The following is a 26,085-nucleotide window of genomic DNA, read 5'->3' as shown; positions in this document are numbered from 1 at the left end:
TCTTAGAACTCTATGCGGTGCATACTCAAGCCCATCAACAACAAATAGCTTTTTGTAGCCGTCATGTGTATGACTTCCCTTACCTGGAGCCATCCCAAAGTCCATTCAATCTGACTCGACTTTAAAGTTCTTAGATGGAAGATCCAGGTTTCAACCCCTTCTGGAGAATTGTAATATTTTACCCTTTCCTGATAACTCTTGATGAAGTTGTTCTTGATCGGGCCAAAACTCATGAATTTGGGGTGATGGCGGAGATGCTCAATCAACCACATTTGCAATAGAATATTGCACCCTTCAAAGAACTTCACCCCAGATTTACACAACGTCAATGCTCGATAGATGTCTGACAATATAAGTGGAGCAAGCGTGTGATCTTCTTTGGTAGTGAGGACTTGCGCAATTCTGGCCATGCGGATAGCAGTTGTTCGTTCTTCATTTGGGAAGACCATAATTCCCAGAAATGCCACCATGAAAGCAAAGCGATGATGAATTTGCCATGTGTTATTATTGTTGCTTGAATCCTTTTCATGTATTTCAAACTCAGTTGAGTGCCCAAACCTAGAATACATGAAGTAAAAGGAACAACATCCTTTGTTTACATTATTTTTCCTCATTTGCTTACTAATAATCAGGAGATCAAAGAATCGGTGCACAGAGGGAGACCTTAGGAATATAACTTGCTGATTTCTCAAGTCCCGGCCAAAACCAGAATATCCGGCTATTTCCTCTAAAGTTGGAGTATGCTCAAAATCCGAGAAGCGAAAGACGTTGTGGACGAGATCCCAGAAAGTTACTAAGTCCTTAATCATATCATCCCGCGGTTTGACTTTCATAATGCTTTGTTACCCAATCCCGACCATCTTTATCTAAGTCATACATCACATTTGAAGCTGCAACGGAGCCTGCTCTACGAACGTTAATGGCGGGTTTTGGACAGTGTTCATTTTGTACCTGTGGATGGTTAGGGTTAGGGTTGACTCCAATGGACTCTTTTTGCAAAACAAGTTTTCAATTTTCTAAGAAAAATCAAAGGAGGGCAGCTATTTTTGCAATATAGCAAAAGGTGGCTATTTTGCAACAATGGCCCCTTCACACCTTCAAATAAAGTTTGAGGCCGGGGAAGAGCATTTTATGGAAAAAGTGATGCCCCATTAACAGACATGTTCGTTTTTACGAGAATAGCCCTTTGACAATTTTGAAGATGTTCTAAGGCTATTCTGGCAAAAACGGCTCGGGACACAACCGAAGTTGGGTCGACTTACTCATTTGACCAAAGCACTGGACATTTTTTATTTTATTTTTGGGTATTTTTGCAAAAATAAAGCCAAACCTTATGTAGGTTTCCTACGTATCTCATATCCGGTGAGAATCAGACCTACGTAGTTCGGTCAGTTTTGACACAGCCGGGAAAACATGCTTTTGAAGATATTGACTCATTTTGACATGACTCTTTTTCATTTTTTCAAAAAATTTTGACAGAGTTTCGGGACTTTTCCAACTATCGGGGTTTTCAGAATCGGGTAAATTTCTCTCTCCTACCTCACTCTTGGTTTTTCCCTTGATTTTCTTTCCCTAGCCGATCAACATGCAAGCCGAAACAAATAATTGCATAAATATCATGTAGGATGCATCAAGATGGTCTTTTATTCCGGGTACACCTGTCCTAGAGGACCCAACCCCTGTGTTGAGTCCCCAAAGTCAACTGCACATGATGCAAACAAACGTTCCTACTAGGAATCCGGCATGAGGCTATGTTATTCTAGGTTTAAAACCTGGAGGTATGTTCTAGACATGGCTTACCCAAGCGGACAGCTCGAGCCGAGGTGGGGGTAATGTACCGGGAGCATGAAAGTCTACCCGGCCTAGTTGCTGATCCAGCCTCGTTCTATTTGGTATGACCTCTAACAAAAAAGTGAGCCACGCATACGTGTGCACCATATTTTTAGAAGACTCAGAAGGGAGGCGTAAGAAGACAATTTAATACAATTCAAATAATATCAAAGCGGTAAATGAGCGGCAATTAGCACATTAGGCCCACAAATACAGTAATATCAACAATCACTGAAGCCAGGCATAAATCACATTACAAGCTCGAATTCTGAACCCTGGACCAGAGATTCTGGGTTCGTTCCCCAGCATAGTCGCCAGAGCTGTCACACCTCCTTTTTCTGAAGAAATATGGAGTTTTTCCAATTAAAATGACATTATTCGAATGGGATTATTTATTTAATTCGGAGTCGCCACTTGGAATAATTTTATGGTGACCCAAGTCACCGATTTATTTTAAAATCCCAAATCGTGGAAATTGACTTTGTTTTAAAGTCCGCAAAACCAGAAGACCGGGTAAGGAATTCTGTTAACCCGGGAGAAGGTGTTAGGCATTCTCGAGTTTTGTGGTTTAAGCACGGTTGCTTTAGTCATACCTGGCTAGATTAATTGTTTAATTACATATTTTAAAACCTATATGTGTTTTACCTTTTACCGCTTTTAATTATGGAGTTATGGATTTATCTTTGAAACGGATCACATGTGTGTAAATTCATTTTATTTAGTGCGCTAAAATAATGTCACGCATGCGTGTACACAATTAATCACACTTTATTAATTATTAATATTATTTTTGGCCAAAGTTACGCGAACTCATACTTTAATTTATTTTTGGAGATCATGATTATGTCACGTGAACGTGTACACAATCACGATAATAAATTAAATGCGCCTAAAGCATCCTACAAATATTCAAAGATTAATAATTTCTAAATGTTTAAGATTATTGAAAGAGGTCTCAAGCTAAGGAATTATTTTGTGGACAAGCATGTTTAAATAAGTAAATTGGATGCCCAACCTTTAGTGAAAAGAATTATAATAAGCTCATGACCACTTGAAGCTGCGTTGCTGACCAAACACGAGGGCGGTACTGTACTTTGGTAAAAATTCGAATCATGACATGATTTTGATGAACATGACTGATTTCAAAATTGATCACATATTTTCTACATTAATTAATTACTTCATCATGGATAAATAATTAGGTGACAACATTATGGACTCAAATGCACTAAGCAAATGCACCAGACCTTTAATAGGTCTTGTAGTCATAAATGGGCTAAACTTGAAGCCCAAATCATCATGTTTCAATGTCATTAATCTTTCGAGGAGCCCATAAATTGTCTCAGGCCTCAAAAACCATTAGAACAGGACATACAAATTCAAAATCCTAAGCAATAGATCTGGGCCTCAGAAATGAGCCCAACAACATTAACAAGTGAATAATTACAAACATAAATTAATTAACAACTCAACTAGATACAAAGAAAGAGGAGGGCAAGTTAAATCATACATTTCACTAATCACAGCATGAATTACAGACTCATCAACATAAAATTACATCTAGGTTTCTACCCTATGAGCTTCCATGACAGAGTCTGCCTCCTGTGTGGTTCTCTTTTCTCCAAACAGCTTTCAGATTTTATAAATACACTTCCATTTGGGTTACTCTTGTAAATCAGTTTGGCTATTTTAACAATTCAATAGATAAACATCATGTTGGAATCAAATCAATTATTATTAATGACCATATTTAAGTAGGAATTATTATTTAAGAGTGTAAATCACTAACAGTAGTAGACCAACAAATACAAAAGTCAATCAAAAGGCAAGCTAAGCAGATTTGTAACAAAGCATGTTTAGATATATAGGAAGAACACAAACAGAGCATAGGCAATTCAACTTTCATTCTCAAATTCAAGATGAAAGACTACAAATGGAAGTATACATACCTAACAACACACAACAAAAATAAAAACCAAATAAAAGTCAAAAAATAGGTCTCTGAACTTCAGAAGCACAACTAGAAATGACAATCAACTACAGCTTGATAAAATAGTAGCAAACAGCAGAAAATGAAGCTCAACCAAACTTTAAACCCAAAAACCTTGAATTCCAGCTATCCGATAATAAAGCAAGCTATTGAAATCCTTTAGTTTTTTTTTTTGTTTCTGAAATCCCAAAGTTGGTTTTCCAGAAAATTTCTTTACTAAAAATGAAAGTGAAGCACAGTGAAATTTTTAGAAATCAGTGTAAAAATCAGTGAGAGAATGAAAGGAGGAATTTTCAGAGAATTTTTTGTGTGTGTGAATCCAGTCCTTTTCAGCAGAGAATTCCTCTATTATATGGAGTGTAAGAGTGTATTAAGATAGAGATGAGGGAGGTTCTAGAAGGGAATATGTCCGCTCCTAAATTTCAGGGAAATGACATCTTTTGTTAACCAATTTTTGGACAGCTGTTCTTTATCTAAAAGCTTCTTTCATAACAAAAAAATTCTTTTTAATCATACTTTTGAATTCTCTCAAATCTTGCAACACTTCACTGAAATCCGCCTGGGCCTTTGGCCAATAGGCCCATTTCCCTTACCCGGATCTCACATTTAATGGGCCTGCCTATCATGTAGGCCAGGCCCAATTAAACGAAGCCTATGCTTACAGTTTTGGCCACCACACACTCAAGCAATATCAAAATTAACTAACTGAACAAAAATCATGACAAATTACAATTAAAGCCTAAATAAATTAAGTCTAACAAATGGATGCTAATTAATCCTACTTATCAAACAAAACATGCTTTAGCCAGTGATAACATAGTAATTGGAAATAAAAAATCACAGAAAAGAAGAGAAGTATACCAGTTCTAATCTATGGTTGGCTAATGACACTTGATCATTTTCGGCCATCAAAGGTCATTGTGATATGNGTTTGAGGAAACTAATGGGAGATTGGTGATGAGGGGAGATTGAGGATTATAGGGTGAAGGTTTGGGGTGGTTTGGAGCGGTGCCTCCGGTGATGATTTTTGGGGCGGCTAGGGTTATGATGAGTTGAGAGAGATAGAGAATGGGTGGGTTCTGGAGGGTTAGGGGGGTTGATTCCGACACTTAAAAAGGGGGATGGTGATTAGTTCAGGCCCGTTAGATCTGGGGAGGATCAATGGTGGGGATTGAACTGAGGTCAAACAGGGTCGTTTGGTATAATGGGAAAGCTGGACCGGGTGAGGGAAATTGGGCTTGGACAGATTTGGGAATTAGTTTGGGGCTCTTTGAAACTGGCCCAATCCGATTTAAACTAAAAAAAAAAAAAAACTTCCCCTTTTCCTTGTTTTTTTTTCTTTGATTTTTTAATTAAAATCCTAACTTAACGTCAATTTTCAAAGTTAAACCTAATTTACTATTAAATCAATTTAAAACTAATAAAGGAAAATTATCAAATTAATACTAAAATTAAAAATATAGACACGACCCTTGAATTTTTGTAATTTTCATTTAATGATGTATTTAATTAACGTAACTAAATCCTAAATACAAATAAAAATCTAAAATGCTATACAATGAAGATATGAACATTTTTATGGTTCTGATAATTTTAAAATATTAAATATGCACAAAAATGCAACTAAATGCAAACAAGCAATCAAAAAGGAATTCCTAAAATTCTATAAAATCAAAAAAAAATAGAAAAAGTTATTTTTTGAGGATTTTGTAGAAATATTTTTGTAGGGCAAAAATTACGTGCTCACAGTAACTATGTATTAATTAGTTTAAGTGTATTTATTTATGATAAATATAGTGTAAAATTTAGTTATACCATGTAAAATCTCCTACACTTTATAATGTAGACTCCCAATAACATTGTGGGCCTTTATTCGCATACCCAACAATATTCCCCTCGAACTAAGTTCCACATGGCTCACTACCACGATCCACGGGTCTGCTCCTCTAACCAAGTTATACGTGGCCCATTACTAGGAGCCACAAGTTAATTTTTGAGATTTATTGTGTGTCACCCACATCATTAGAGTATTTATGGCAATCGAAGCCCGCAAGCCCGCAACTTCTTTTTCTGTGCACGTCTCCAAGCCCGTAAGGATAATCAAACTGAGCCCCGACCACCATTTTGTCATTTTAATACTCGTCACGCTGAACTTGAGCTCTAAAGGCCAGTTGTTGACATGATATGATATTGTCCGTTTTGGACCAAGCCTATATTTTTTCTTTCTTCTCAAAAGGCCTCACACCATTAAGAAATCCCTATAACTTATATATAGGCTCCCAATCTTTTTAGTTATTATTTGGGATTTTGTTCGTGCACTCAAAACAAATGATATATAAAATAAATGATTTAGTTTTCCAATTTATAGAAGAAAAAAAGTTGTTGCAAGTATTTTCTGAAATCAGCTTCCAAGCTGCATGCATGAGCTACTTGCTTGATTGCGGGCCTCTTCAGGAACCTGTTTGCATGAATTACTTGCTTAAGCTACTTGCAAGTTAGTATTTGTTTACTCGCAACGAGTATTATATAATTCAGTGTATTCATAGCAAAAGCTAAAATATTTAGTTTAATTTTAGAAAATATAGTATTTGAAGTTGAAATTGAAAAAATAATCCGTGCAAATATTAAATGTTATTTATTGACAGATGGTATATCTGTACCAAAGTTTTTCAATATAAGAAAATTTGATCCTTCCATGCAATGTACCTACACTCGGGAAGTTCTTATTTCCTTCCGAATTAGTGTGTTTGGCTCTTTTTCGATTATCAAAAATCATTTTGGTAGATTCTATCCCAATTGGATCATTTTGGCAAATTGTAATTTCACAATTAGAATACATTTGATTTGATGGTCGAATTCATTTAAGAAATCACCTCTCTTTTAGTCCTAAAGATCATAATTTATAACTACTAGGCCGTACGTGATAACAATTTCTATTGTTGTTGGAGGCGCCAAGGGAGTCCGAAACTTTTCTAATGTCTTTTTGGGCACAAAATACGTTTTACCATTATATGGCAGAAATGGACGAAACCTCATCCCAGGATCCTAGAAGCCTGTTTCCATCGTACCACGTCATAGTCATAAAGCTTTGATTTGATTTACGATATGGTCAGCTAAATAAGATGGTGTGTCATGCAATTTTGGAGACGGACATGTGTCAGCTATTGAGATTTGACTTGATCTACGGTATGATTAGCTAAATCAAATAGTGTGTCATACAATGTTATAGACTGCCGCGCATCATAACAATTGAGGTTTGACTTGATCTACAGCATGATCAGCTAGACCAAATAGTGTATCGATCGGGCAATGTTGCAGAATACGACGTCAATGATAGAGCATTGTGCCGTGCCTACTTGTTAAATTCATTTGGTTGAGATTTATGTTGCAATAATTGATAGCTTGTCCCAAAGAGTATCTAAGGAGCAAATCCGAAGTCGGTTCTCAAGGCCTAGAAGCTCGGGGATTGAATACCCCTATGTTCCAAGTGACTAGCTTGGCTGGTGATGCGTTCACCCACACGCTTCCTTGCAAGCACGAAATTCTTAGTTCGCCCGCCACCACACGGGCCATTGCACTCATAGTTGGAACTAGAAAGCAACTAAAGGAAAAACACATCCTACTTACAATAGCTATGAAATCTTTTACGCTTTCCGTCTAAAATACTACCCATTTTCAAGTGCAAAACGCACTGTTTGATTTCAGTATGAAGCTAAAATTCACTTTTGCTTTACATTAACTGATTTAATTGTTAGCTAAAGGCTTATAAAAGATGTTCCCATTTTCAATTTTATCTTCCCATCAGAATTCGGAAGCAACCATCAAACGGTAAATAGCTAAATATTTCTTCCAAACCAACAACAAAAACATGCCCAGTGTATTCTGGGGAGGGTACCTCTATCTTGTGAAGGTAGAGAGGCTATTCCGGTAGACCCTCAGCTCAAGGAAAGTCACACAGCAATTAGGACAAAGAACTATGCAAAAAAAAACAGTAACAACAACCAAAAGCTAGCCAAACAATGCGCAAACCAATGAAAATATACTCTAATACTCATAACAATTCAATTTACACCAATTCCCAACTCCGTTCGGAAAGTCGATAAAATAACCCTCGGGGCCACGTGCCTGGATTCTGAATTTTTTCAAAGATAAACATTACCATAACATTACGAACTCAAATATATAATTTATTCCCAATTTCATGCCCAAATTCGTGGCTAAAATCCAAAAATATAAATTTCTAGGTTTTCTTCCAAATCCCACAATTTCTACAAATATTCATGTCTAAATCCACATATAGACCATGTATTTAACTCACAACAAGAAGAAATCACTTATCCCATAGAAGATGCTAGAAATGACACTCCAAAATTGCTCCAAAATCGCCTCCCATGGAAGAAATGAAGTGAAAATGAGCCAAATCCCCATTTTTAAAAGAACAGTGCCCAGGTGACTCTTCATCGCGAATGCGGAACATCCCTTGCGTTCGCGAAGCTCAGAAACTCATGCCCAGAAATCCCTCTTCCCGTTCGCGAAACACTAATCACGTTCGCGACCCTTTACGTTCGCGTTCCCTTCTATGCGTTCGCATAGGCCAAATGGCCTTAGGCCCATCTCCCCTTTTCCTTCTTCTCGTTCGCGTTGCCTTTTCCGCGTTTGCGAAGCCTTGACCAGTTCTTACCTCGAATTGGAGAATGTGAAGGAACCCGGTTCTGTGAAGAAAGTGTAACGTGAAAGTGTGTCTGGTAAAGAAAGGTTGAGGTATTAGAAAGTTCTGTGGGGTCGCACATTTGACCCAGAAATATCTGAGATGGCTGGTATGAGGCAAATACTTGAAATGGTCGAACAACAGTGGCATCTGTTCAAAGTGGATGTGCCCAAGGTTTATGAGGATGAGGTCCAAAGTTTCTATGTTGACCTCCTCATTGTTGAATCCGACCATATCTGTGCTTTGGTTAATGGCGTAGACATTGTTATGGACTCTGCTCTGCTAGGAGACATACTTAAGGTTCCTGTTGACGGTATGTCTTCTGTTAGAGATGTCTGTGGCACAAACTTTAGGCATGCAATAGTTAAGGAGGGAGCAGTGCAGCGGGGGGAACGAGTGCATAAGAAAGCTTTGCCTCCTGTTTATCAGCTCCTATTTGAGTTGTTGAGCAAGGTCCTGCTACCTCGTGCTGAGAGGAGGTCTATCATATCCAAGTCTGATTTGTATCTCATGGAAGCACTAGATGGGTTCCGATCTGTTAATCTGCCAGCCATAATAATTGAGCACATGCAAAAGGTGGCAGCATTCAAAGATGGAAATCATGGTCTCCCCTATGGATTTCTTCTCACGCATATCTTCAAATTCTTTAATGTGCCTTTGAGACAGCCCAAGATGGGGACCAAGAAGCCGACCTTCTCGCAAACTAGTCTAGAGGAATGTGAATGTATTGAAAAAGATGGAGGGGTAGGAATCACTTCGACGGTTTCCCAGCTTATCAATGCTCAGAACAGTGCTACTGAGGAGATTATGAAGTTGAAGGCAAGGAATGCCATTCTAGAGAGTCAGCTAAGTCAGGCTCAAGAGGCACCAGGGTCCTCCAGTTCATCAAGTGCAACGATTGCTCGTCTGACCAAAGAAAATGCTGATCTCAGGCAACAGGTTGAGAGCCTGAAGGAGAAACTGCTCGTAGAGCAAATGTCCGCAAATGCTCTGATTGATTTGTTCTCAACACTCTTGCTGCCGTTTCTAAGCCCTCTTCCTCTAGTGTCCTCTAGGCTAATCCTTCAGTGGCCATTTTCTAGTTTATCTTTTCTGTTCAGATGACTTTGTGGTAGTTGTTTTTTTGTTTTGTTTTGTGGTATGAATGGAATTCACTTGTACTGCTCCTGTTTTCAACAGTCCAAATTTGTCTTTGCTATAACGGCAAAGGCTTATGTTCAACAATATTAATGAAGACTCTCCTCTTTTGCTGTAAATGATTATGTTTCTCTGCTTCTCTTTTCTATCATGTGGTGTGCACATATGTGGCATGAGTTAACTAGGCTAGACTTCTTTATGCTGATTGCTTGCTTGTGAGTTTTTAATGATGCCAAAAGGGGGAAATATAATTGAAGTAGGGGATCTGATTAAGGGGGTAGCATAAAGTCATGGGGAACTTGTGAAGTTCCTGTTGCTTCTGGTTTATTTTGCTCTACATATGGTTTTCAATTTCTAAGTTTGTCATCATCAAAAAGGGGAAAATTGATAGGTTTACAGTACCTTAGATTTATGTTTTGATGATCTAACAAACTTACTGTCAAAGAACCAGATAAGGGACCTGACACACTTGGTACATAACTCAATCAACAGACTCAAGCTAATGTGTGTTGCTATGACTTGAGAAGATAAAGAATCAACACAGGGACCTGATCCCCTTGGGTTTCCCTGACAATAGTACGAAGTCAACTGTCTACAGCTGGAAAGTGTCTGCCTGCATTGTACACGCAAACGGTGCAACACAGTACAACAATCACTCCTCTTTGACCAACCTAGTGATTACATCATTCAAGTGATGTCATTCAAGTTGTATTAACAAAGAATATCACAACAAAACATCACTTTGAACATTTGAGAATTCATTCAAGCACTCAAAGCATCTGAAAATCAAGCATTCAATTCTCAAGTGCATAAAGAACAAAGTACAACAATACTACGGACCAGTTCCTACATCAAGTCTCTTGTATGTCCTTAGTTGAGTTGTAACTTTGTAATTGTTCTTCATTGGAATTCCTACTTTGCTTATCTAGAAGCTCTAATTAGGAAACCCTTGAAAACCATAAACCTTCAGTGTTTGTGTCGTGACTAGAGTTAGTCATGAGTTGAAGTCTTTGTAATAGGTGTATTGCGAAGTGGCTTTTAATAGGTGTATTACAAGTTAGTGAGAGATTAAGAGTTTAATTCCTAGGTTGCATAGTTTAATTCGTCAGGCAGTGGGTCTACTGGTGTTTCATAAGTCTTCAAAAGACTCTCCCTCGTGTAATAAGGAGAACAATAGTTTTCATAAGACTCATCCCTGTGCCTCAAGGCCGCAAAGCATGTGGACAAGGAAGTTCGTCAAGTTGGAACTGTCCACAAATACATTTCTTGTTTTGAAGGCAAACAATAAAGCACTTCACACCGTCTAACACTGTATTGATGTGGTCTGTTGAAGCCGTCGCCTACAAATTCATTACAAGCACACAACTAATTGTCAGCAATATGTACAAAATAACTACAATTTTACAACAAGTTATCTACAATTAGCATTATATATTTAGTTTGATGGAATCGTTGATCTGATGTTACTGGATATAGCTTACTCTCATCTTCTGCGATAATGTCCTGTTGTCCTCCAACTCTTTGTTGTATTTTTCCCCAAGGTATGTAAATGTACCCTTTGCTTTCAATAACTTTTCATTATTCCAACTTTCAAGAAGAGTCCTCATGTACTCTAATAGGTCTACTATGGGCAGCTCTCTTGCATCTTTTGTTATCGCATTCAATGACTTTGCAATGTTTGACGTCATCGTTCACGTTCTATTCACCGTAGCATGTACCCGAGACCATTTGTGATAGCCAATATCGTATAGGTATGCTTTAACACGCACGTCGATCTCTTCAATCTTTGACATTCGTTCATTAAGTTCATCAATTGTGTATGATCGTGCCGTGGCAAAGTACAATTTGCTTAACTTTAGATGACCCTTCTTGAACTTTGACCTTACATTTGTCCAAATATGCCACATGAAAGCATAATGTGGTATTCCGGTATAAACAATAGATGTTGCCTTCAAGATACTCTCATTCCGGTCCGAAACAACACACATATTTTGTTTTTCACCATACGCATCTTTGAATTGCTCAAAAACCAATTCCATGCTGTGTCATTTTCTGAATCAATAACAGCGTATGCCAGTGGTAATATGCTACCTATCACACAGGTGGCAAAAAGAAAATCAATTTCTGTAATAAAATTTGATAGTATAAAAAGTACATACTGAAAACAACTTTACAACAATATTTCTACAATGAATCTACAATGCCTGTTGCATCCATTGTGCTGGTTGTTAACATTATTCCCCTGTATACCGACTTCGATAAGGTGCCATCAACTACCACAAGTGGCCTACAATACTCCCAACCCTTGATGGACGTACTAAGCGCAACAAATGCGTACACGAAACAATCATCTTCAGTCTTCTTCAAATTAACTACCGTCCCTGGATAAGTCTTCTCCAGAATATACGAATAACTTGGCAAGCGATTGTAGGAATCAGCAGGGTGACCTCTCAAAAATTCCAAAGCCTTTTCCTTTGCTCTCCAAGCTTGCATGTATGTTAAGTTCACACCATGATCCGACAACATGTCAGTTTGTATGTCTTTTGGTGTGTATATTATCTTAGGATCTGTATATTTTGGCATCACCATGCTGCCAACTACCATGGTAGTTGCTTTGCGTTGTTTGTGTGTATTGTTCATCAAAGAGCATGTGTGCAAGCTGTTGAATTTTTGAACCTTGAACAATGCTGATTCGTTTATGCTGGTTGACTTGAATTGCCATGTACAATTGCCCCCAACACAAACTAGGCAGTAGCTATAGGAAAAAAAACAAGTTAAAAATTGTTATGAAAAATATAGCTACAAAATAATAGGCTGTGTAAGCACAAAAATCTTATATTAAATAATTTATTTACAAAAAAAAACTACAAATTTTATTAACAAAATATAAAAAGAAAGTACTACCTGTAAATAAGAATACCAAACAACTACAAAATAAACACAAATATGAATTTGACAATTGAACTGTTCCTACCTTCTTGCGCTAGACCTCTTCACCCTAAATTGGAACTTATTCATGACAGAATAGTGCTTAATTGCATTGACAATTGTTTGCTTGTCTTTGTAGACTTGGCCTAATTCAATAACATTTGGTGTATGTTCTGTTATGATGTTACTTTCATATTCCACAATCGACGGAGATGTCGGCCTATCGATCAACAACACTGTTTCAGATGAACCCGCACTCAATTAAAAGTATATACAATTCAGAAATATATTGTAGCTAATTTGTAGTTAAATTGTGCAACAATTGAAATTGAATACTTTAAAAGTTATAACAGTTGAACTACATTTGTTAGTTGTATCATTGTAAATATTGTGTAGAATAACTGTAGAAAACAACGAACTGACAGAACATCACCACTGAAAATACAGAGCAAATCTGCAACTGTGCTCGTATTAGAGATATTGCCTTCCAAATCGAAATCACGCACTGTTATACACAGCAGATTCATTCCTAAGCTTTTGTTTTCCTTTTTGGTCTTTATGTATACTCGAACTCCCATATCGTTCCTAATTTCCATTGGAGGACAACGTTCATTGACAGTGTATTTGATTTCGATAATTTTCTCAGAGGTATTAATCATTAGATGCTCTGCAATTGCAGAATTCAATTGATTGTAATTTGAATCCTCGCTGACTACAATTTCATCAACATTAAAATTGTTGTACCTCCCAAAGCTATCCCAATGACCTTTTAGCTGAAGCATAATAGCTAAATTTGTCATTATATCGCGAAATTCAATACGATTGAAGATGATTGTTTGCAATTTTTTCCGCCGATTTTCGTTTCTAATTTTGAAACCAGACGAGATAGAGAAAATCAGAGTATTCAACTTGATTGTGCGACGTTGATGAGAGTAAATCGGCATAATAGCAGGCTTAATTAAATTGGCGAAGATTGCGTCAGTAAATTCTCTGAAGAATCCTCTGTGATCCCAATTTTTCGTGTCTAAAAAAGGAAGGCTAATGCAGACAGGATTCTACTTTAAATAAATGTAGGTCGGGTAATTATGTAAACATGGACATTTTTGGTAATAAAGTTTCTAATTTTGTATAGGTATGAAAAAATCCCTCTATAATTCAGTGTATTCATATTTCATAACAGAAGCTAAAATATTTAGTTTAATTTTGGGAAAAAAGGTATTTGAAATTGAAATTGAAAAAAAAAGGTTTTCCTTCCGTATTATTGGTTTAAATATTAAATATTATTTATGGACAGATGGTATATATCTACCAAAGTTTTTCAACATAAGAAAATTTGACCCTTCAATGTAATGTAACTCCACTCGGGAAGTTCTCTTTTCCTTCTGTATTAATATATTTGACTTTTTCGCAATTATGAAAAATCATTTTTTAAAAACTTTCAGGACTACAGCAGACTATTTTTTTTAATTTTAAATTTAAACTCTAATTATTTATCACAAACTATACAGAAGCTATTAAAATTAATAGATTAAGTACATTAGTTATAAATTGAAATGTAAATATTCAGAACTACAGAAAATATGCTATAAATTGTAATTCTCCTGGTATCATTCAAATAATATTAAGTTGAATTTTGAGAAGCAAAAGGTGACTAACATCTGATGAAGGAGTAGTTCACTTGTTAATGACATAATATTATGTTCTTGGAGCCAGATAAATAAGAAAGGAAGTAAGAATTTTCATCTCATCCTGCTTACAATGGCTATGAAATCTTCATATGCTTTCCATCTAAAATACTACCTATTTGATTTCAGAAAGAAGCCAAAATTCACTTGTGCTTTTATATTAACTGCTTTACTTGTCTGCTAATAAGGCTTATAAAAGATGTTCCCATTTTCAGTTTTATCTTCCCATCCGAATTCAAAAGCAACCATCAAATTGAAAAATAGCTAAATATTTCTTTTCCAAACCAACAACAAAATTATATTCAGTGTATTCCCATAACTGGGGTCTGGGGAGGGTAGTATGTATGCACACCTTACCCTTGCCTTGTGAAGGTACAAAGGCTATTTCCGGTAGACCTTCTCCTCAAGGAAAGCATAATCACAACAGTTCTGACAAAGAACTATGCAAAGAAAAGCAGTAACAACAACCAAAAAAAAAAATAACATAACCGAAGCAAAAGGGATACAAGAAATCCATGCATCCAATGTTTTGCCACTTCATGTATTAGGAGAAAAAACCATGCAATATATGGACATCAACAAGGATTAGGGACGCCAAAGTTACGGTCTCACTATATATGTTGAGTACGTAAAACTAAGAAATAATGGAATGTGATACTACTAAAGTTAAATTATTTGATTTGGTGTATAAACCAATGCAACTAAACATTTACTATAAAGTATTTAGCCGTAGTAATACTACCAAGGTTAATTTGTTTTGTTTGATGCGGCTAAATATTCACCGTAATAACACCTGGCATTATATTCCCAAATAACAATAAGAAGCTCATGAAGGTGAGGAAAATACCAAAAGAAGGCTATTCAAGTGAATTAAATCATTATTTAATTTACATTTTTGGCTTCACTAATGAATACATTCAACTATCACAAATTACAACAGGGTGCATACTCAGCACAGTTAATACATATGATACCGAGTTTTATAGATGCAACTAAAATTTTGCTTCAAATTTCAAAAAGACAGTGCAATCTATTATGATAGTTAATTACTCAGATATGACCAAGTGAACCTCCAAAGAGAGAAAAAGAATTAAATTCATCAGGAAAGTACCAAAAGGGTAAGTAATAAATGGAAAAGGGTAAGTAATAAATGGAAAAAAATCTAAGATCCTCTTTGCATTTAGAAGTGAAACCTTCTTATTGACCATTATAGAGTTATTGTAGAGTGTATAGTACAAGAGTAAGTTCAGTTGCTATTCTGGAAAAGTAATTACCACTCATTTAATATTTGGTGATTTGATTTAGTAACAGTAATCTACACAGAGATCAAATGGATTTGCTTATGAAGAGAATCCAGCTGGAAAATAACTTTCAAAACGGAACATAAAAGTCTATTGAAAGTGATAATCGCGTTTTATGATTGTGAAACAGCAAAAAGAGATGTTGCATGTGGAATAATCTCTATAAGCCGACTAGAAAATGAGTTGATCAGGTTCTTTGATTATCATTTTAAGTTTCAAAGTTAGTGAAGAATCTAATAGGTTAAAAAAAATTTCAAGACAAGGGTACGCAATGCTACAATAATTTTACCAAGCGCAGGAATCAAACCTCAAACATCACCTTTGCAGCAAATTGCAGTGCATTAACTAAACTCTTGGTGGAAAACTTCAGAGGAAATGAATGACAAAATCACGTAAAACACAATGCATATGTCATATCTCAAGAAGTAATGGTGGCGACTTCATGAAGATGCAACTATTTTTTAAACATATCCAATCATATAAAGGAGGAAAAAAAGAAGATGAAATTATGGAATTTCATCATCCTATTTTTTCCCTTAAATGCATATTGCAATACAACGATAAAGATTGCTAGCAAATAACAAACATGAATTTAAAACAGAAAGAAAGATGGATCAAGATAACATCATCAAGGACAAAAGACCGGGATTATATGATCAGCACCCCATGACAGCACAGTTATACACAAAGCTACCATATCGCTTTCGGCCAAGCAAGTCCCATTGTATCGGCCCTTCACTTGGAACCCATGAATTCACTTCGATATATTCTGCACCTCCCTTGGGTCCACCAATTACAATTAGCGTGTTACCACATGCCCGAAAAGCCAAACCCCAACCATACATGGAAGCTGCTCTTTCAGGCAGCCGTCCTATGGTAACCCACGCTTTATTTTGCTTGTCATACTTCCTCACCTCCATCTCAGCATAATCAGCCGCATACAGCTCATTGTCTACAACTGCCACCAAAGGAGGTGCATCAGATGTAGCAGCGTTAGCATGCACGGGAGACATGTTTGGGATTTCACGCCACGTTCCTTTTTGAAGATCATACTCCTCCCCACAAGTCAACCGCTTCGATTCTTCTCCTCCAATTCCTCCTATCACATAAAATTTCCCATCCATGAATACCCCTGAACACATCTTACGTGGCTTGTTCATGCTCGGTAAAGTCTTCCACGTTCCTGTCTCCGAATTGTAAAGTTCAACTGAGCTAAGTATATTGCCTTGTGAGTCACAGCCACCAGCTAGAATGCCAATCTCCCCAATGCTGGCAGAACCAAACAAACATCTTGGTACATTCATCCGCATCCCAGATGACCACGTGTTCGTCAATAAACTGTAACGATAAATGACATGCGAAAAGATCTCCTTTCCAAACACAAGCAGCTCTGTGCCAACCGCCAATGACTCCTTGTCAGCCAACACGAAACACTCATCAGGAGTCATAGTTGGCAGATGCATCCAACGGCCGCGACTAGGATCAAAGGCTTCCCATTCAACCGGTTGGCAGGAGAAATAAACCCAATGCTCAACCATACCATTTTCCCGCCGCAATTTGTAAAGTTCTCCGCTCCTAATCAATGAGCGAAAGCTACGATTCAGAGATGCTATGGCACCATAATCCGACCGAGAGCAATGAATGAGACAACTGATGGAATTGTCACGGCCAATGGCATGAATAAGAGAGCTCGAATCAGAATTATCAACAGCATGACGTTTATTGCCAGCTTGCTCGTTCGGGGATGCTGAAGAGTTTCCCAAAGATAGAGCAACTTCCACTTTGTTGAAAGCGTCAGACTTATTTGGCAACTTGCATTTCACAAGTTCACGCTCCTGATAATTTACCAATGGCTCTTTGCCATTCATGCAAGCCACCAAGTTACTTTCTCTCTGACAATCCTTTGAAACCAAACAAGACTGATCTTCTAACATGTCGTACGGATTAAAACCAAGAGGATTTGATAAAATGAAGGAAGAAGTTGATTGCAATGCACTGAAAAAGACAACCTTTTTCGTATCTGGTGAATTCTACCTCTGTTGTTTTCTTGATTTTCCTATTAATATAGTTTTTTTCTTCTTTTTGTTTTTCGGTATGTATTAGTATATAAGGGTAGTTATTTAATTTTTGTACTATTTGGTAGAAGAAGAATCGGGGCATTTGGATTTCTCTTCTGAAATTAAAGTAAGATTTGGCTTCATAAGGAGGAAAAATTAAGCTTTGGCTTCATAAGGAGGAAAAATTAAAATTTGGCTCCATAAGGAGGAAAAATTAATGAAATGCCTAAGGAGGAAGTGCAAAAAGAGTAAGTAATGTAATATAGGTAATCTGATAGTATCGGTTCACACTATGCACTCTCTCTTACTTTCTTTTTTCCGTAGAGCAAATTCTCCTCTCGTTATTCGCTCAAGTGCCACAAGGAAGATTATCAATATTTTCTTGAAGGAATAAGCTTTTCCTATACAAAATTTTTCTCAAATTGGGTAAGAACTTCTCTATCGTTTTCTTAAGGGATGCAGTGGCGGGGATTGTGCATGATACTCAAGTTGCATTTCATGAATCTAAATCTGTTAAATAATAATAAGTGGGCTTACATTTTTTTCTCCACTGGCAATCAACACAAAGGTTAAACGTCTTCCAACACGGCACACGCCTAACATTAGTTAGCACCTCTACATCGTTCCTACCAGTGTTGTTTATATCTTTCTAGTAAAATTAGTTGATTAGAATTCCAATGTTCTTTGGTTCCCGTAGATAGATTGACATGCATTCTTTATCTATCATTTTAGGAATTGAATTCATAGAACGATGATATGGGAGGGAATTTTTTATACATCTTTCTCGTAAATTATATTTAAGTATTTACTTATATGCTACTTGTAGAATTATAAAACATGAGAGCAAACCGTAATTGATGGAAGAGTAAATTCCAGATATGCCTACCCAAATATTGAGACCACCCGCTATGCGACTACTAAGAGCATAGATGATGAAAGGACTTAGTAAATAGCATTGATATTAAACATTTTCTCTAGATAAGTAGAGCCTGTAGTTTCTAGGTTTAAGATTTCAAGAAAAATACTTTTTAAGGGAAAACAACTACCGTTGTAGGACTTGCAGGACACCTCTCCCCCCCCCCCCCCCACACACACACCAAAAAACCTTTCATCTAAGGGTTAACTACATAACAGCAAACCAAAAACAACTAGCGGCAATTATAGCCAATAAAAATAACTTTAGCTAACATGGAAGCGACATATGATATATTCGCTTCCATTGCAGTTTTGAGTGTTCTAAGGGACCAGATAAAGCAGGCAAGATAAGGATGTGTTTTTGGAGTAAAATTTGACCTTTATTACAAGTGCATAAATACCTAGAATTCTACCAATACGGAGTGGTTTTTAATTGAAAGCTGAAGCATGCACTACTGAACTTACTCAAAATTTCATGTTCGCGTGCATGAAAATCTTCATTAAATGTATAATTATGATGTTTGCTTCTATAAGGAAAAATCGAAATATAAACTTATAGATTCTTATAAAAATTAGCATTCTTTTAATTGCTTATGTTCTTGGACACACTTATAAACTAACAATACGAAAAATAGTCTTGCAGACAAAAGTAAATGTTTACTATTAAATAGCAAATATCTGCAATGGCAGCCAATTACATTGTTCAAGAAATGTTTACTTTCAATTATAAGATTATGGTTTGTGGAAAATATGCTAGAATGTTTAATGATATAGCTTTTGAAGCAAATTACAGTCTATCTAAGTGATTTTCACCTAAAACTTACATGCATTTTAAGCAGGGACTTACATGTATTTAATGCAAAATGTAAGTATAAATTTTAACTTTGAAATAGTGTACAATATTAGGTTATCAAATCATCGCTACCTCCAGGCATAATATCTTTTATATCGACTTGATGTTTTCTACCTCAACTTAGTTAGTCAGATACCTCAAATTTTTAATTTTTTACTGCATCAATCCATACAATGCATCAATGCTAGATGATAAAGGCTACAACATCTGGAAGTCTATAGAAAGTAAATATCTTTCTCAACAGATAAACATTATGATATTTGTATTTCTTGAGCTTAAAAGTTTAGTATGATTAGATATTAGATATATTTGTGGTCTCTTTTCTGGATCAGTTCAGAAGTTTGATACAATTCTTATTGTGCATGCAAAACAAGAAATAAGGTCAATACAAAAAGCTCTCTAACTCGTTCATTTAATAACCAGGGAAGCATTTTGACCAATCATACACATAAATACGAGCATGTTTTGCATCATATATCAATCCGCAAAAAGCAACTTAAGCTAGACAAGGGTCAAAGAATTGTTACACATTGGCAAACTAAAAGTTCCGACATCTTCACTAATTGAAGAAGTGACAGAATAATATATTTCGAAGATTTAAAGCTCTTTAAGTGTGACTAAAAGGATAAACATTTATGGTAGTTGAGCAAATATCTAGTAGTACAAATGCAACAAAAGTATACCTTCAGCTAGCAATGTTGACTGTGAAGGATCACCATCAACACTGTCAAACTTAAAGTTCCTTTTTTTTGAAGTATGTTTATTGCGATGGATCATTAGCTAATTGGTTGTTTTTGAAGTTTGTTTATTGCGATGGATCATTAGCTAATTGGTTGTCAACTTTAATCTCGAGTTTATGATAATTTCCTCTTTGATGCAGTTTGCAAAAGGTGCATCCATCAAGCAGCCAGTGAAACTAAGCACTCATGCATCTATCAAGCAGCTAGTGAAACTAAATGTTGCCCCGAGTGCAAAGAAGAGTTGGCCTTTTTTCCTGAATAACATCTCAAGTAAGGACTGGCTCCACTTCTCTTTTAGTTATTATAAGCTTTTGATGAGTCGCTAATAGATTAACTGGGTGGAGAAGTCTCTCTACCTGCACAAGGTAGGGGTAACGTCTGCTTACACACTACCCTCCCCAAACCCCATTTGTGAGATTACATTGAGTATGTTGTTGTTGTTGGGTGGAGAAATAAAGACAAATAATCTGATAGTTGATCTTAAAAATAAGTCTACGACACTATTTCTTGAACTAAGATAATGATCTCTGAAATTAGAAAGAATCACTACTTCTAACAACCCGTCAAAAGATTCACTTTTGTAGTCATCCTATGGATCAGTTTTTTTAAAGATGAAGTAAAAAAATTCATTAAAAGAAGGGCAAAAAATGCTTGTATGCAAGAGGTATACCAAAAGGTAGAAAAATCTTACGAAATGATATGATTTTCTATGAAAGACACCCTATCTTTTTATATATATGGGAACCTCGTGGGTGCACCAAAAAGGAATAAGAGATAGAAGGTTATTCCTCAAGTGTACAAAACCATCTCTACTCCATCAAAAGCGCTCCAAATCCTCTCTCTTCATACAGTCCATAAGTATAGAGGAGCAACATGCCATACCCTATGTCTCCTATGATCTTCTAAAGGTCCAACTAAACATTGTTTCTTTCGTAGTGCTCGGCATTACTCACTCTGGTCTAGACCATCATAGGATTTGCCACCACAACTAAGACGCTATTCGACAATGTAAATGGAGGTGATTCAAATATTTCCCTGAGTCTTTACTCTAGTTCTCTTCTTTTTTCCAAAAGAAGTTTCTTTTCTCATTGTTCTCTCATAGTGTTATAAGGAAGATTATCAATCATTTATTGAAAGAAGATGCTCTAAATATGCAAAGAATTCTTTACACTGGCTATGAAATTGTGCATGAAACTCAAGTTATATATCACTAATCTAGAACTGCTAGAGCAAATATCATATAACCTCTCTTAGTACCTTTTTGAGCACATTGCATGGTAGATTGGCGAAGACTTGGTGTATTAGCGAAAATGTCAAAAGGGTAAATAAAGCACTTGAAAATCCAAGTAATCTAGGTGATCTAACATTATCAGTTCACACTCTGTGCTCTCTTTTTCTTTTCTCATTATTAGCTCAAAATGCTACATAAAAGATTATCAATCATTTTTTTGAGAAAGAGCTCTTCATATAAAAAATATTCTTCAGGTGAGAGCATCTTTTTTTTTTTTAAGGGGTGGAGTGGTGGAGGATCGTGAAAGATAAAAAAAGGCAGCATTTCTGCAAGAGGCTGTTTCCACGCCTTGAACCCGTGACCTCTTGGTCACATGACAGCACTTTACCAGTTACGCCAAGGCTCCCCTTCACGGATCGTGAAAGATACTTAAGGTATATATTATCAATCTAGATCTGTTAGGTTTTTATACTACCTCATGATCTTTCCTTTACTGCTCTAAGGGGTGTGGAATATTGGAGGATTATGCATGATACTCAAGTTATATATTCTTTTAAACTTTTATACAACCAAATGGTGTTGCCTCTATTGCTCCAACAACATTCAACACAAATGTCAAAGGTGCTCTCATACTTGATGATACTTAACGAATTATAGACCATGAGAACATAAACCTTAATTGATGGAAGAGTAAATGCCAATAGATGCCACCAAAACATTAGGATCACCTCTTATATATGTGCAAATTATGTGCATCGATGTGGCGAAGACTTGGTGTCTAGATCTGATATATGACCAAGCGAAGCATCTCACGAGGAGAAAAGAATTAGATGCATCAGGGGAAAGCTCCAAGAGAGTAAGTAATCTAGGTAATCTTGCAATGTGTCAGTTCACACTACGTACTCTTTTCTCTTCTTTTTTCCAAAAGAAGTTTCTTTTCTCATTGTTCTCTCATAGAGTTGTAAGGAAGATTATCAATCATTTATTGAAAGAGGATGCTCTAAATATGCAAAGATTTCTTTACACTGGATATGAAATTGTGCATGAAACTCAAGTTATATATCACTAATTTAGAACTGCTAGAGCTAATATCATATAACCTCTCTTATTACCTTTTTGAGCACATTGCACGGTAGATGTGAAGGACTAGGCCATTTTATCAACAATAAATAAACTAGTACTTGCGGTGAATTCCCCTCCTAAGTGGCCATCCATTATCATTGGAAATGCCCACTTCTCGGGCAAATAAAGCTCTTTTGATCATTTCTTCGAATCAATAACAGAAGTTTGACCTTACCTACGCACAAACCCTTTAGTAAATTCAATCAAACACTTGGCCTTCACTCTGTTGTATTCGACCATTGTGTCCAATTGATCCTTCCTATAGGAAAAAATATTATACAGTTAGAATTGATATGCAGTATACCATGCATCGCGTTTGGCGGAACCGCTTAAAAAGCATATAATCCCTAAAACAGGAAAGTAAAGTGTGGAAGTGAATCCATACAATGAAATAACCTCTGCCATTCAATCAAACACATGACCTTCACTCGGCTGTATTCGACCAATGTGTCCATTTGGTACTTCCTACAGAAAAAACATTATACAGTTTGAATTGATATACAGTGCATCGGCAATCGCATTTGCTATGGATCACGTCATACATTGCAAAACGAAGATTCTAAATTTTGTTCTATCTTCAATACAATATGACCAAAAAACACACACAGAGAAAATACCATAGTGATACAAAATAAGGAAATGAATACCTGCAATAGATTAGGAAAACAGAGGTCTCCTTGTTTGAGGCACCCTAACTCAACTTCTGCAACTGTTTGCCTTCCTTCAAGTTTGCTTTAAATTTCTTTTCTATTTTTTAATTTGTCTTCCTCGGGTGCTGAGAATGCCGAATATAAGGAGAACGAGGAATGGAAGGGCATTAGCGCAAGAAAGGGGTGAAAAAAAGGCTACTGTTCTTTTACCATATAAACATTGGACTTATAAAACGCATCTTATTAATCGTATTTGCGAAATGCAACTTATAAATTATTTTTGTCAATTGCGACTAATAAATAGTAATCGTCAATTGCAACATACCAGTTTGTATTGCTTCTGAGAACGCCGAATATAAGGAAACGAGGAATGGAAGGGCATTAACGCAAGAAAGCGGTGAAAAACCCGTTACCTGCTCCTTGATATAATGTTGTTAAAGTGACTTGTAAACCTCGCGCTTATATTTCGCAACATATAAATTGCAATATGTGATTGCGACTTACAAATCGTATTCATATATGGCGGCTTCTAAAGCTTCTTATGATCCCAAAGAGTATTAAATGAACATTTATAATTCAGTGTATTCATAACAGAAGCTAAAATATTTAATTTAATTTTGGAAGAAAAAAAGTGTTTGAAGTTGAAATTGAAAAAACCTAATTGGTTCAAATATTAAAAATATTACTTCTGGACAGATGGTATATATCTACCAAAGTTTTTCAACATAACAAAATTTGACCCTTCCATGTAATGTAACTCCACTCGGGAATTTCTATTTTCCTTCCGTATTAATATGTTTGGCCTTTTTTCAATTATGAAAAATCATTTTTTTGGAATTTTCGGGAGTACACCAGATTTTTTTTTAAATTTAAAATGTAATTTTTCTTAAACTATACAAAAGCTATTACAGTTTATTAGATTGAGTTCATTATTTATAAATTGGAATTTAGATATTCAGAATTACAAAAAAAAAAAAAAGAAATACTATAAATTGTATTTCCCCTCGTATCAATCAAATTTTATCAAGTTGAATTTTGAGAAGCAAAAAGTGACTAGCATCTGATGGACTAATAGTTCACTTATTAATAACATAATATTCTGTTCTTGTCTTCTTGACCTAATTTGTCGAAGTAAGTTACACTTTTGCGATCCCAATTGGATCAGTTTTGGCAAATTGTAATTTCACAATTAACATGATATCCCTATGTAACATTTGATTTGATACTCCCAAATCATTTATGAAATCACATTTCTTTGTACTCCTAAAGATAATAATTCATAACTACTAGGTCGCGATAACAATTTCTATTGTTGTTGGATGGGCCAAGATCTTAGAAATGGGCAAAACCTCATCCCAAGATCCTATAAGTTTGTTTCCCTCAAAGAGCTTCATAGTTACTAAGGTTTGACTTGATCTACGATATGGTCGGCTAAATTAGATGGTGTGTTGTGCAATGTTGGAGACTAGCGCGTGACGTGCGTCATAGCCATCGTGGTTTGACATATACGACGTGATCAGCTAAACCAGATGGTGTGTCATGCAATGTATAGAGCATTGTGTCGTGCCTACTGTTGAATTCATTTGGTTGAGATTTGTGTTGCAATATTGATGATCAGCTTGTCCCAAACAGATTTGGTCACTGCATCCATCATTGGAACTAGAAAGCAACTAAAGGCAAAATCATACTCAGTGTATTCCTACATAAAAGATGTTCCGATTTTCAGTTATATCTTCCCATCAGAATTTAAAAGCAACCATCAAAGCAAATATTTCTTTTCCTAACCCACAACAAAATCATACTCAGTGTATTCCCATAAGTGGGGTTTGGGAAGGGTAGTATGTATGCAGACCTTACACCTGCCTTGTGAAGGTACAAAGGCTATTTCCGGTAGACCTTCTCCTCAAGGAAAGCATAATCACAAAGTTCTGACAAAGAACTATGCAAAGAAAAGCAGTAACAACAACCAAAAAAAAAAATAACATAACCGAAGCAAAAGGGATACAAGAAATCCATGCACCCAATGTTTTGCCACTTCATGTATTTGGAGAAAAAACCATGCAATATATGGACATCAACAAGGATTAGGGACGCCAAAGTTAGGGCCTCACTGTATATGTTGAGTACATAAAACTAAGAAATAATGGAATGCGATGCTACTAAAGTTAAATTATTTGATTTGGTGTATAAACCAGTGCAACAAACATTTACAATAAAGTATTTAGCCGTAGTAATACTACCAATGTTAAATTGTTTTTGTTGGATGTGGCTAAATATTCACCGTAATAACACCTGGTATTATATTCCGAAATAACAATAAGAACCTCATGAAGGTGAGGAAAATACCAAAAGAAGGCTATTCAAGTATATTAAATCCAGATAGTACTTAGTTGTATCATTATTTACATTTGCACACTCAGCACAGTTAACACATATGGACTATGATACCGAGTTTTATAGATGCAACTAAAATTTTGCTTCAAATTTTGAAAAGACAGTGCACTCTATTATGAACCTCCAAAGAGAGGAAAAGAATTAAATTCATCAGGGGAAAGTCCCCAAAAGGTTAAGTAATAACTGGAATAAAATCTAAGAAGTGAAAGTGGAATAACTAATCTCTGGATGGAAAACTTCAGACAGAATGAAAGACAAAATCACGTAAAACACATGCATATGTCATATCTCAAGAAGTAATGGTGTGACTTCGCGAAGATGCAACTATTTTTCAAACATATCAAATCTTATAAAGGAGGGAAAATAAAGATGAGATGAGATAGGAGCTCGCATGTTTATCAGCGTACAATTATGGAATTTCATTGTCCCATTTTTTCCCTGCATATTGCAATACAACAATAAAGATTGCTAGCAAAGAACAAACATGAATTTAAAACAAAAAGAAAAATGGATCAAGATAACATCATCAAGGACATAAGACCCG

At 36.0% G+C, this 26,085-nt stretch overlaps 2 protein-coding genes and 1 long non-coding RNA gene across 3 annotated transcripts; all 3 read right to left on the bottom strand.

Moving 5' to 3' along the window:
- Positions 1–10,867: 10,867 nt before the first annotated feature.
- On the bottom strand, positions 10,868–11,353 carry LOC109206435. Its single transcript, XM_019369261.1, has 2 exons — positions 11,147–11,353; positions 10,868–11,005 (listed from the first exon to the last, which is right to left on the bottom strand). Exons 1-2 carry the CDS (start codon positions 11,351–11,353, stop codon positions 10,868–10,870), a joined length of 345 nt encoding a protein of 114 aa, XP_019224806.1.
- Positions 11,354–16,057: 4,704 nt separating this feature from the next.
- On the bottom strand, positions 16,058–18,239 carry LOC109206434 (F-box/kelch-repeat protein SKIP11-like). The gene is made up of 2 exons (XM_019369260.1): positions 18,174–18,239; positions 16,058–17,609 (listed from the first exon to the last, which is right to left on the bottom strand). Exons 1-2 carry the CDS (start codon positions 18,237–18,239, stop codon positions 16,236–16,238), a joined length of 1,440 nt encoding a protein of 479 aa, XP_019224805.1. The 3' UTR covers positions 16,058–16,235.
- Positions 18,240–22,334: 4,095 nt separating this feature from the next.
- LOC109206436 lies at positions 22,335–23,362 on the bottom strand. Its single transcript, XR_002064863.1, has 3 exons — positions 23,145–23,362; positions 22,883–22,962; positions 22,335–22,756 (listed from the first exon to the last, which is right to left on the bottom strand). It is a non-coding gene; the product is annotated as an uncharacterized LOC109206436 (long non-coding RNA).
- Positions 23,363–26,085: the final 2,723 nt, after the last annotated feature.

The sequence above is a fragment of the Nicotiana attenuata genome, unplaced genomic scaffold (assembly GCF_001879085.1).
Source record: "Nicotiana attenuata strain UT unplaced genomic scaffold, NIATTr2, whole genome shotgun sequence".
Lineage (NCBI taxonomy): Eukaryota > Viridiplantae > Streptophyta > Magnoliopsida > Solanales > Solanaceae > Nicotiana > Nicotiana attenuata.
Note: the sequence above shows the minus strand (reverse complement) of the source record. Positions and strands in the feature narration are given on the sequence as shown.

Bases quoted from the DNA above. Each gene is read 5' to 3' on its own strand.
- LOC109206435 (XM_019369261.1), bottom strand. From the start codon at position 11,353: ATGACGTCAAACATTGCAAAGTCATTGAATGCGATAACAAAAGATGCA. The intron at 11,006-11,146 runs GTAAGCTATATC...ATGAATTTGTAG, and splicing joins CATTATCGCAGAAGATGAGA to GCGACGGCTTCAACAGACCA.
- LOC109206434 (XM_019369260.1), bottom strand. From the start codon at position 18,239: ATGTTAGGCGTGTGCCGTGTTGGAAGACGTTTAACCTTTGTGTTGATT. The intron at 17,610-18,173 runs GTAAGCCCACTT...CAACAGAGGTAG, and splicing joins TTGCCAGTGGAGAAAAAAAT to AATTCACCAGATACGAAAAA.